The 12,600-nt window shown below is 53.9% G+C and overlaps 2 protein-coding genes across 3 annotated transcripts in view; both read left to right on the top strand.

Moving 5' to 3' along the window:
- Positions 1-359: 359 nt before the first annotated feature.
- Positions 360-2,569, top strand: APOC2 (apolipoprotein C2). Of its 2 annotated transcripts, none has more exons than XM_077848689.1 (4): positions 360-491; positions 1,486-1,570; positions 1,736-1,895; positions 2,331-2,569. In XM_077848689.1, the coding sequence occupies exons 1-4, from the start codon at positions 414-416 to the stop codon at positions 2,419-2,421; spliced, it is 414 nt and encodes a 137-aa protein (XP_077704815.1). In that variant the 5' UTR covers positions 360-413; the 3' UTR covers positions 2,422-2,569. The 2 variants fall into 2 exon arrangements, with proteins under 2 accessions (XP_077704815.1, XP_077704824.1); XM_077848698.1 differs by lacking the exon at positions 360-491 and adding an exon at positions 970-1,093.
- Positions 2,570-6,935: 4,366 nt separating this feature from the next.
- CLPTM1 (CLPTM1 regulator of GABA type A receptor forward trafficking) overlaps positions 6,936-12,600 on the top strand; it is a 29,078-nt gene continuing 23,413 nt past the window's right edge. Inside the window, exon 1 of the mRNA XM_077848652.1 lies at positions 6,936-7,067. Coding sequence (XP_077704778.1) covers positions 6,996-7,067 — 72 coding nt within the window. The 5' untranslated portion in view covers positions 6,936-6,995. The remainder of the gene's footprint in view (positions 7,068-12,600) is intronic.

The following is a 12,600-nucleotide window of genomic DNA, read 5'->3' as shown; positions in this document are numbered from 1 at the left end:
ATGGGGGACCCTGAGAGGAAGGAGTCAGGGGGATGACCCCCTGCCCCCTGGGACCCACCACTATGGGCTGGTGGCGGGAAGGAGACATCAGGCAACTGAGTTTGGGACGGGAGGGTGAAGGCGGGGGAGCAGGTGGGGTCAGCAGGTTCTCCCAATGACCCCTCACTCAGAGCTTGGCCTTTGCTACCCACGTGAGGGAAACCCCAGACCCCTTCCTGCTGGGTGCCCAGGACCCCCCACCTCTTCACAGTCCCTGCCCAGCCTGGCCCTCTCAGGAGCAAATTTTCAGAGTAGGGGCTCTCTGTGGCTTGACCTTGGGGACAGTCCCTGTCCTCTCTGCCCGCACCACCCCCTCAGCGGTCCTGTTGGCTAGGACTTTGGACTAGGGGACAAGGTGGGGGTGGTAGCTGTGGATGGGGAGGTGGATCTCAAGAGCTATAAAGCCTTTCTCTGCCCGTGTGGAGCTGGTGAGGACAGCCTGCCAGAGTCGGGTAAGAGAGGGTCCCCAGTGGAAACGGGGAAGGGGCAGCGGGGAGGGGGCAAAGATGATGAAGTCTGAAACTGTAAGAGTCCCTTTAGGTTCCTCCGCTGGAATGGGGGGAATTTAGAATCCTAGACTGTTTCCCCGTGCCGACGCCCCTTGGGGTGGGATCTCAGCCTCATCTCCAAATTACAGGTGACAGTAGGGCCTGAGGACCTCTGTCACAGGGTTGGGGTGAAGACAGACAGAATGAATGCAGAACAGAACTCGGAGCATCTGAAATGCACTCATCCCATGCTCTTCCCTCTGCGGGTTGTCCTTGAGTCTGTGGGGATGCATCCCTGTACAGACTGGGTCCTATTAGAAGTGTCACCCTCTGCCAAGGCTTTCCCAGGCTATGAGACACGCCCTCCCCCCGCCAGAGTACTTATTCCCCAGTGACACGCTGCAGATTTCCTCATGTAATATAGTTGATTGTATTTCTCTCTCACGTGGGCTCTGTAAGGGCAGGGCTGCTGCCTGCGTTCACAGCTGCGCCCAGAACTGGGATCGGTGCACAGTTCCATGCTCAAGAAATGCTTCTTGAGAGAATGAATGGATACTAGAACTAAGGTCTTTTTTTTTTTTTTAATTTATTCATAAGAGACACAGAGAGAGAGGCAGAGACATAGGCAGAGGGAGAAGCGGGCTCCCTGAGGGAAGCCCAATGCAGAACTCGATCCCAGGACCCCGGGATCACGACCTGAGCCAAAGGCAGATGCTCAATCACTGAGCCACCCAGGTGCCCCTAGAACTAAGTTCTTAAAATCCGGAGTAGAATCATAAAATGTTAGACAATGAGGCCCGAGCCAGTGCATCAGCAACTGGATCAGCAGGGAAGGAGGGGGGGAGAGGGAAGCCCAGCACCCTCCTCTTGAGTTTGGGGGGTAGTAGACAGGACAGGACAGGGTGGGGGCCGGGGGGAGCAGAGCAGGATAGATGTCACCAGTGACCCTGCCCTACAGCTTTCTCAGTGGTCCAGGTCTTCCGAAGCCATGGGTACCCGATACCTCCTGGTTCTGTTGCTTGTCCTCCTGGTATTGGGATTTGGTGAGTGTGGTCGGCCGGGGAGGAGGGTCTATGAGGGGGATGAGATGAGCCCCCAGCATCTTCCCAGCCCAGTTCTTACCTGGCCCTACCCGTCCCCCTCCGTCCTTGCTTCATTGTCCCCTGCCACATGCTCCTCAGCTCTCCTAACGCATTCTACCCCTGCAGAGGTCCAGGGGGCCCATGAGTCCCAGCAAGATGAAACCACCAGCTCCGCCCTGCTCACCCAGATGCAGGAATCACTCTACAGTTACTGGGGCACAGCCAGATCGGCTGCCGAGGACCTGTACAAGAAGGCATACCCAACTACCATGGATGAGAAAATCAGGTATCAGGGCACCTGGGTGGCTCAATGGTTGAGCATCTGCCTTTGGCTCAGGTCATGATCCCGGGGTCCCGGGATTGAGTCCTGCACTGGGCTCCCCTCGGGGAGCCTGTTTCTCCCTCTGCCTATGTCTCTGCCTCTCTCTCTCTCTGTGTCTCTCATGAATAAACAAATAAAATCTTTAGAAAAAAAAAAAGAAAAAGAAAATCAGGTATCAACCCACTGCCACTGGGAATCAGGAGTCCCGGCCCCCCGGTCCTGTCTGAACCCTGGATTCTGAGATCCCAGCCCTGTCCTCCCTAGGGATCCAAGAGTTTGGGTTCCATCCACCTTTCCCCACAGGACACATGACTCTGGGCCCCCAGCCTGCTCCTCCCTCAGACTTGGGGTCCTCCCAGCCTCCCCCCGCTGCTCAGAGCTTCTGTCCTTTTTCTCCAGGGACATATACAGCAAAAGCACAGCAGCTGTGAGCACTTACGCAGGGATTTTCACTGACCAGCTACTTTCTATGCTGAAGGGAGACTCGTAACAGCTGAGCCCCGATCGTGGGGGAGGGGAGAGTCCAGACCCCACAACCCCTTGGCTCCTCTGACCAACCCCCCACTTCTCAGCACCTGTCAGCATCTTGCTCCCAGTGCTAGTCTGTCTTCTTATAAATAAATACATTTAAAAAGCCATTTCTTTTCTTTCATGTGGTTGCCTTTCTAAGATCTCAGGGGATGGAGCCGTCCATCCAACAGTGCTCATTGGATGCATGTAGCCGTAACTTGGTCAGTGGGAATAAAAGAGGCGAATAACAGTTGAGAATCATAACAACAAAATTAAAGATTGTCCTTCACCGAGGTTGGCCTTTCTCATATGTAAAATGACAAACCAGGAACACAGCTAGCTTCCAGTGGCCTCTGGCAGTATCCAGGCCCTGGATAGATACTTTGAACATGCATCACAGGGAGGTGTCCCATAGTCCTGTGATAGAGGGGACGCTGGTGCCCAGAGTCACTATGGAGCATAAAAAAAAAATCAGTGTCCAGGTTTTCTGGGACCCAAGGGGATGGATCTGCAAAAGCTGTGCCCTGTGATAATGCCTATACACTTGTCCAACATGTATTTATTGAGACCCTACTAGGCCCAGGGGACACTGCAAGGGAAAGACAGAGAATTTTGTTTCTGTGCCCCCTCAAAAAGCTATTGATTGGGCCTTGGCCCAATTCCACACAGTTTTAGTGACTATGGCTTTGTGCTCTGTTTTGTTAGCTGTTCTCTCCTTATTAGCAATAGTAGTAACATCTTCTGAGCTCCCATTCAGGAATCGGGAGCTCTATTCTGTCTTGAGGTCACAAACAGAGGGGCTGGGGGAAGGGGGGGCGGTGAGGCTGAGGATGAGCAAGCTGACCAAGGGAGGAGATGACTTCAGGCAGCAATTTGTGCAATAACGAAAAGAAGAAGTGTAGAGTTGAAGGCCTCGGTACAGTCCCCTAGGCTGGGGGAGGATCCCCTAGAAAACCTGGCTGGGCTGTCCACAGAGGATGTATCACAGAGCAGTGTGGTTAAGGCTTTTGTTGCTGGAAAGTGGGGGCCCACTCTCTTGGTCCCCAGGTCCACAACGGGCGATTAGTGGTTGGGAAATGGTATCTGGGCAGTGGGGAATTGCAGGCAAAAAGCACAGGATGAGGGGATCCCTGGGTGGCTCAGCGGTTTGGCGCCTGCCTTTGGCCCAGGGCGTGATCCTGGAGTCCCGGGATCGAGTCCCACATCAGGGTCCAGGCATGGAGCCTGCTTCTCCTTCTTCCTGTGTCTCTGCCTCTCTCTCTCTCTCTCTCAGTCTATCATAAATAAATAAATAAATAAATCTTAAAAAAAAAAAAGCACAGGATGAGCAAGTAAGAACAGAGGTGATACAGTCAGAGAGAACAGTGCTGGGGTCCCTGGGTAGATGGCTGGGGACCTGGACTTCTGGGTCCTGAGGGAGCAGAGGGTGGTCTGGACCCCCAAGTCCTAGGGGTGGGGCTGTTGGCCCCTGAGGATGCAGGGCCTGTGTTTCTCCTAATCTGCCTGGCATTAACTTCCAGCCAGCCTTTCAGCGTTCTTGGGGCAGCTTTCCCAGGTCTTGAGGATGGGGAGCTGTGAGTCTAGTAGAAAACAGGGACCTTGGGGGAGGTTGTGGGAAATGCCCCCAAGTCTCCGGAGCCTGGGAAGAGCTGAGGCTGCCAAACCCAGGGGGTGATGAGGAGGGGGGACCCCAGAGGAACAATCCCTGCTCTGTCCACTTGTTTCCCACGGACTCAAGCCAAACCAAACCACTGCCCAGTTCTGCTTCCAACCAATCCTGGTGCCCTTCCCAGATTCCTCCTCCCTTTCTCAGGCCTCCACCCCAGTCCCACTGCCTCTAAGACCCCAGCATTCAGGGCCCTAGACTCCTCTTCCCCCAGAACTCAGGAGTCTGGGACCCCAGACTTCTTCTCCCTCAGACTCAGGAGTCTAGACCTCAAGCCTTTTACCTCGGGACCCAAAAGTTTAGGGCTCCAGTCCTTTTCTCCCTTAGAGCCTGCAATCACAGCCTCTGGTTGGTGTTGGGCGTCCCCTAGTGGAGGGCAGAGAGGCTCTGGGCGGTGATTCAACTAGCAGCACAAATGGAAGAATTTATTTGGTCACTCAACAGATATGGGGGAGTGTTTTGCAGGAGTCCTAAGGTCATAGTCTAGCAGAGACTTTCATGCTCCAACAGATCAGAACTCTGCAGTTTATGGGAGAGGAGGGCACACCAGGGCATTTTACATCTAGTGTTGAAAGCAGAGATGGGGTTACAGTGAAGCTGGAGATTACGTTTTAAAGCCCCTCACCTGGGGCAGCCCCTGTGCCTCAGTGGTTTAGCGCCGCCTTCAGCCCAGGGCCTGATCCTGGGGACCCAGGATTGAGTCCCACGTCATGCTCCCTGCAAGGAACCGCCTCTGTCTCTGTGTCTCTCATGAATAAATAAGTAAAATCTTAAAAATAAATAAAGCCCCTCACCTGCTTGGGCTTTCTGCAGTCTTCTGTTTAAGCTTGAGTATGTAATTTCATACTTTTTAAAAAGAGGCCTGCAAATTTCAATATGCCTCTTGTCTGGTGGACTTCAGTCATTATGTTCATTTTTTTCCCTAGACTTAAAAACTGGGCCTACAATTTCAAAAAAAAATTTTTTTTTAAACATCTTATTTATTTATTCATGAGAGACGAGAGACGAGAGAGAGGCAGAGACACAGAGGGGGAAGCAGGCTCCGTACATGGAGCCCAATGTGGGACTCGATCCTGGGTCTCCAGCATCACGCCCTGGGCTGAAGGCGGGGACCAAACCGCTGAGCCACCCGGGCTGCCCTCAAAATTTTGGGGGAGAGAGAGAGAGAGAGCATAAGTGTGTGTGGGGGGGGGGGCAAGGGAGAAGCAGGCTCCCCAACCAGGGCTCAATCCCAAATCCCTGGGATCATGACCTGAGCTGAAGGCAGAGGCAGATGTTTAACTCACTGAGCCACTCAGGCACTCCCTGGACATACAATTTCAGACTTGTTTTTCCTATTCTTATTTGTGAGTGAAGTGGACTGCGCAACACTTTCTCTAAGGTTCCTTCTTGCCCTGTGCTGGTCCTCAGAGGTGTCATCAACCTTCCGCATTCAGTTTCACGTTTCACTTAGCAACCATCCCCTGGGACAGTGCTGGAGGGCAGGGCAGTGAGCGTGACAGCCCTGGGCTTCCGTGCCCAGGGCAAAACATACCACACCCGCCCCTGACAGTGATGATATAAAGTGGGCCGGGGTGGAGTTGGGGAGCCCAGGGAACTGGGAAGCCCGGGAGGCGGTGCTTGCACAGCCCGGGGGCCCAGGAGGGTTTTCAGGAGGAGAGGATACTATTATTGAGCTGGGACCAAGAGGAGAGCGGAGGAAGTAGATAGTAAAACGAGAAACAATGAATCCCAAGGCAAAGCCTGCTCTCCCTTTTAGGTAATCTGCAAGGTCCGTAACAACAGTGCAAAGATACAGATCACTTCCGAGGAGTGAGGTGGGGGTGGGCGGGTAGGTGCTTCACATTCGTGATCCATCTCACTCGGTCCTTCCAAAAAATCCGGCAGGGCACAAGCAGGAGGGAAATGCTTTGTTTATAAAAGAGGAACAAACTGAGGCCCCACGAGATAGGTCACTTGTCTGGGATCATTTAAAAGGTCAGTAGCACAACCAGGTTGAAACCCCGGTCACACCTCCACTCAACTCACAGAGGAGGCTTCACGGCCGCCGACAGGCTTCTTTTCTGATCCTCCATCCCACCCTCCCCAGGCCAGGGGTCTCTCCACACGCGTCCGGGCTCGGGACTGCACAAAGATAGCTAAGAGAAAGTATGAGCGCTCAGAGCCCCCGAAGCCGAGTCCAGGCGTGCGACATTTGCGAGGAAGGAAAGACCACTCCGGAACGCGCGTGCGGGCTACGCGACGCGGTCTGAAGGCTTGAGGAGGGGCTGGCGGGGTCCATTTCGAACGAGTGGCGGCTGCGAGAACCGAACGCTCAGAAAAATTCCAAGGGGACTTGGAGGAAAGGGTTGCTCTAGAAGAGGCGTCTGAAGGCGAGGGCCCCGGCCGGAAGCCCACCCCCGAGTCTCGGTACCGCGGCCGGGGAGGTTCCTGTTACGCAGCAGGGGCGCGCTTCGAGCTGAACGTCCGGCGTTACGGCGGCCGGGGAAGCTCAAGAAACACGAAATGGGAAAGGACTCGAAGAATCGGCGAAGCCGCCAGGATGGCCTACGAGGCTCACATAAATGGCAGAGACGGGTTTGCTCGAGAAAGCCAAAGGAATGGAGCCTGTGGGAAACTCATACGCTGACGACAAACTCTGGGAGCTCAAAACACGGAGAAGGTCTCTCAGGTGAACACAAGCGCGCAGCAGAGACGAGGCGGAGTATGGTGGCCCGACGGGTTCTTTCATAGCCGGAAGCGACTCTTCCCGAGAGGCGTGGCTTAAGCTCTCTGGCCGGATACGGTAGCTGGCGAGTCCGGCGCAATGTGAAATCTCGCGCGAACGCACTGGCGCCGTCGGGGACGGGGCGGGGCTGGCGGCGGGGGCGGGGACCCGGAGCGGGAAGATGGCGGCGGCGCAGGAGGCGGACGGGGCCGGCAGCGCCGTGGTTGCGGCCGGGGGAGGCGGCTCCGGTCAGGTACGGAGGCCGAGAGGGGCCTGAGGGGTTCTTCCCCACCCGGGGGGCCTCCCACGGGGCGTGTCCTGCCCCTTTTCGCGGAAACCCGTGCACTGGGGGCTCCTTACCCAGAGGGACCTTGAGTACCGGGCCCAGGCGGGGCCGGGCAGTCCTGGAGGCCGGACAGTGCGGGGAGCGGGGGCCCTGTTGCACGCCGGGTCCCCTGCACGCTCGCGCTGGGCGGTCACCAGGCTCTGCTCGAGCTGGGAGACAGTGGCGCGGAGGGGCGCAGACTTAACACCCAAGCGCCCTGCTTCTCGACTCTGCGATTCCAGGCTCCGAGACCGTTCCAAAAGTGGACTGGCGTTTAGGGTCTCCCTTGCAGTGCCCGGGATGCGGGCAACAGTGGATTCACTGGGAGTTTTTTAGCTCTGGGGAAGTCAGGTAATCATCGTGGGTGAGGGTCCAGGCTGTGGAGGCCGACAGACCCACTTTACAGACGGGAATCCCAGGAAGAATGAGCCTGAAGCGCTTGCAGAAGGTCACCCAGGTTCGGTTTGGGATCTATTCCATGTAGAAGTTCCCAGACATTGCCGAGCCAGTGTGGTCAGAACTGCGGTGGGTGTGCTTTCAGCACAAACTAATCCATCGGGGGATTTGGTCGAGGTGCCAGTGACTTCTGATGCACTGCTGCCTCAACTAAACCAAAGCTGCAGAACATAATAGTTGAGGCATCCATCCTTCAGGCTTTTAGGGAATGGATGGAGTGACAGCGAGGTGCTGTCGACCCACCCACTGGGATGTCACTGACATGTGGGAGGCAGCACAGGGGAGAAGAGTGCAGGTTGAGACGGAAGGATGAAGCTGACTTTCTCTGTGACCTTGGGCAAGTTCCTTGTCTTGTTTGGGCTTTCATTTCTCCAGTGGTAGGTGGAGGGGTTCCACAGGATGGCCAGCCACGTGATGGGTCACAAAGATGGTTCCAGCCATGTCCCTGCCATCAGTGGAGTGGAAGAGAAGATTGACACGTAGAGAATTATAACCTTCAGTGACTAGGGTGGTGACATAAGTCTGTGTCAGCGACTGAGGGTGCCCAGAGGAGGGGCAAATAATATCACCTGGGGAGGACACCAGGATTTGATCTGTGTGATAGAGCCCAGCATGCCTGGTTCAGCATCTGTAACCAGGGCCTGGCCTGGGGGCAGCATCAGGAGATACTTGTTGATTTAGCTCTAGAGTGAAGACTCAGTCCTTGCCATCAGGTGTTTCCCAGTCTTGCGGAAGGAAGGTCTTTTCTTTCCTGAGTTTCTGTCGATTACTGGGTGGGGGGGATGGATCAGAGAGACTAGGGTTCAGGTTGCCCCGATTGCCAGGCTTCCAGGACCCCCAATTTTCTCTAGTCCCATCTCTGCTTAAAATCTTTCAAGATTTACTCCTTTGCCTTAAGGGTAAAGTACAAATTCTTTAGTAGATCAAGACCTTGAGTGATCTGAATTTTCTTGCGACTAGACAAAGATTTCTCAGCCTCAGCATTATTGACATTTTGGATTGGTTAAGTCTTGGTTGTGGAGGTCTGTTCCATGCATTGTAGGATGTTTAGCAGCACCCCTGGCCTCTACATACTAGATGTCAGTAGCACACATACTCCTTTACAGTTGTGGCAATGAAAAATGTCCCAAACGTTGCTAAGTGTCCCCTGGGGTGGGAGGAGAGCAAAATCACCCCTGTTTGAGAACCGCTGGATGAGAGGAGTGTCCAGCACTGTGAAGCTCCTTTATTTCCAGCAGTGTGCCTTGCTCTTTCCTCACTGCCTTTGCACACACTCCTCCCTTCTGTACCTGGTTGATCCTTACTAGCTCTGTACATCTCAGATGTTCCCTCCCCTAGGAAGCCCTCTCTGACCGTCTCAGACTAGGTCAGGGTTCCTATGGCCTCCTGGGCTCTCTTGTCCCAGCCATGGCCACTCTGGGTTCTATTGTCTGCCTGTCTCTTCCCCTGCACTGGGAGCCCTTGGAGGGCAGAACCAGGACTGTCTTGATCAACACTGTCCCCTACACTGCCCAGCTTGGGACCAGGCACAGAGCAGGTGCCCAGTGTTTGTGGAATGAACAGATTTTGAGGCAGAGGCTGGTCTGGGATGGAATTCCCACAGTGGATCAAGGCAGTCAGTGAGGATACCCTGGAAAGCCAATCTTCACACTCCCAGCCCAGCCTCATAGTCTCAGCTGTTTCTGGGCCCCTCAGCCAGTGGTTCTGTAGATTGTGTATGAGATTGGACATGTGGGTTCCAGAGGAAGAACTGTGTCTTAGTCACTACAATATCCATAGCCACCATACCCGCCATTCCCCCGCCACCAACCCAGGCCTGTGGGGGCCTAGCACAGAGTGGGTGGACCCTCAGCAGTCTCATGCTCCTACCATCCTGCTTCTCCAGCCAGGGGCTCAGACACAGGGCCTACAACCCTGCCCTTCATTCCTTCAGCTGATGTATACTGAGTCCCCACTCCATGTGAGGCCCCAGGCTAATGCTGGGGGCTACGGCTGTGAACAGAACAGAGTCCCTGCACTCTTGGAGCTCATGTTCTATTTAAGTGCTGGTGGGTGAGGATAGAAGAATGGACAGGACAACCGTTAATAAGATAAATATATGTAGCAGGTCAGATAGTGATAAGTGCCATGGACAGTAAAGTCTGGGAAGGGGATCGGAAGTGAGAGGTGGGTAAGAGGGTTAAAGTTTAAACAAGGGTAGTCTGGGAAGGCCTCTCTGAGGAGGTGACTTTTATTTGTTTTTTTTAAGATTTTGTTTACTTATCTGACAGAGAAAGCACAAGTAGGGGGAGCAGCAGGCAGAGGGAGAGGGTAAAGCAGGCTCCCTGTGGAGCAGGGAGCCTGATGCGGGACTCAGTCCCAAGACCCTGGGATGATGACCTGAGATGAAGGCAGACACTTAACCAACTGAGCCACCAAGACACTCCGACTTTTTTTTTTTTTTTAAAGATTGATTGATTGATTGATTGATTAGAGGGAGCTAGAGTGGGGTGAGGCAGAGAGAGGAAGAGAAAAACTAGCACACCCTGTACTCAGCACAGAGCCTGATGTGGGGCTCAATCCCACAACCTTGAGATTATAATCTGAGCCAAAACCAAGAGTCAGTCACTTAACCGATGCACCACCCAGGGGCCCCTGAGGAGGTGACATTTGAATGAAGACTTGAAGGAGATGAGGGAGGGAGGCATGCAGGTTTAAGGTGGTGGGGCAGGGAAGCCTCTCAGATAAAGGGAATGGCAAGTGCAAAGGCCCTGAGGCAACAGGTGCCCAACAATATGAAGGAACAGTGAGGGGGCCTTGTGGCTGAACCAAGTGAATGAGGGGAGAGGGGTGAGGGTAGAGAGGCAGGGGTCGGGGGATCAGATCAGGCCCAGACTTGGAAGCCAACATGAAGATTTCGCCTTTATTCCAAGGGAAGTGGGAGCCATGGGAGAGTTACCTTTCTTTTGACGTATGATAGATAATACAACATTCACTGTCGTCAGTATGGACTTCAGGGACTTTTCGTGCATTTGCAAAGTACAGCTATCACCACCATCTGGTCACCATTCCCTTAGAACATTCCAGTTCCCTTTTGCAGCCCCTTTGCCCCCAGCAAGGCTCCTTATTACTGAGTGGCATTCTACTGTGTAGATATACCACATTCATTCATCCAGGGGCATTTGGGTTGTTTCTGGCTATTACAAATAATGCCCCTGTGAACATTTGCTCATTAGCTTTCGTGTGTCCATATGTTCTTTTTCTTGGGTAGAGAACTAGGAGTGGGGCTGCTGATTTGTATGGCAGGTGCACATTTTTCACTTTTTATTTTTATTTATTTTATTTAAAAAATTTTTTAAAAGATTTTTTTATTTATTTGAGAGAGAAACAGTGCAAGTGAGGGGAGGGGCAGAAAGAGAGAGAGAGAGAGACAAGCAGACTCCCCACTGAGCAGGGAGCCTGACGTGGGGCTCCATCCTAGAAACCCTGAGATCATGACCTCAGCCAAAAGCAGGCACTCAACAACTGAATCACTCCAGAAGCCCCAAACATTTCACTTTTTAATTCCCTGCTGTGTTTTTCAAAGCCGTGGTTCCATTTCCCCATCATTTGTATACAACTGGTCAAGCTTCTGCACACCCTCGCCAACACTTGTGTTTATCCATCATTTTGATTGTGGCCAGCTTAGTGAAGTGGCTTCGCACTGCAGTTTCCATTAACGTTTCTGTGGGAGGGTTTCCATCCAGATTGTCCACCAGTGCAGGTTGGAGAACGGACCCAGGGGTCAATCAGACATGGGTGCAAATCTCGGCCTGGCCTCAGCTTCTGTTTTTTGACTCAGAATCAGCTCAGAGCTGCTGGAAACCCTCACTTGGCCCCCAGTGCTCCCGGGAGCAAAGCCAGCCCTGAATAAGGGGGCCCTGTGCCTGTCTCCGACCTTGCCTGCCAACCCTTTCCCTGAACCTGTCCCGCCCCCGGCGTGCCCTTCACCCAAATGTCAAAAATACCTCCTCAGGCAGGACTCTGACTGCCTAATCCAGAGTGGCTCCCTGTCCCCAACCCAGTAGCCATCATTGGCCCCTGCTTCTTTCCTCCAGAGCCACTTTTCCCACTTACCAGTTTGAATGATCCCATTGACTGTTCCATCGGTGTGTTTCCTTCTAGACCCTGAGCTCCAGGAAGGCAGGGCCCAGAGCTGTCTGGCCACTGCCTAGCACAGGCCCCGGTGTACAGTAGGTACTCAGGAAGTATGTATTTTTCAACACACAAAGGAAATATTTTCTGTCTATAACATACTGGTATTTTCACAACTTGGCCTCTGGGCCAGAGAGAAGAAGTGACGTGTCTAAGATCTCACAGCCAGGAACTGCAGAACACCAGAACCCCACCTTCTTTTTGAACCCCCCCCTTTTACCGTGGTGGCATCTTGTACAGTGGAGGATACAGGGACAAGCTCTTGCTGGTGAAGGGGACAGGAGATGACAAATGCCAGAGAGGGGTGGGCTTGGGGCTGTGGCTGGGGCAGGGCCTGGGCTCTGGAGGGGAGTGAGTTTGGGGGCCCTGGGTGCTGGGGGCAAGCCCTTCAGGGAGCACATGTTGATTTCACAGGTGTTTCCTGAGCCCCTGCTCTGTGCTGGGCAGTGCTTCTGCCCAATGGTGACCATGAAGTCCTGGTCCTGCCTCTTGAAGGCTGAGTGGTGAGGGGACAGAACTGGGAGGAGGAAGAGGAGAGGATCCAGGAACCAGCAGGTGCAAGGAGAGGGTGGGAAGAACTTCCCCATCTCAGGCCCTTCCTGACATCATGAGCTGCCCTGCTGCTGAGCTTCTGTTTCTGAGTGAAGATTCTTCTGGGAAGCCCTGCCTGACCTCCCTGACCTGCCCACCCCCCTGAGTCACCCAGATGAGTAGGTTAGCCCCACCGAGCCTCCACTTGCCCGGCTGCTGAATGGAATTGTTCATAGTTAGGGCCTCACATGGCAGTGTGTGCTGCGTTCCTCTGTTGTGGCTCACGCTCTGGCTGTGTTTT

This window comes from Canis aureus, chromosome 1 (genome assembly GCF_053574225.1).
Source record: "Canis aureus isolate CA01 chromosome 1, VMU_Caureus_v.1.0, whole genome shotgun sequence".
Lineage (NCBI taxonomy): Eukaryota > Metazoa > Chordata > Mammalia > Carnivora > Canidae > Canis > Canis aureus.
The sequence above is the reverse complement of the archived record's forward strand: the minus strand, read 5'-3'. Positions and strand labels throughout refer to the sequence as shown.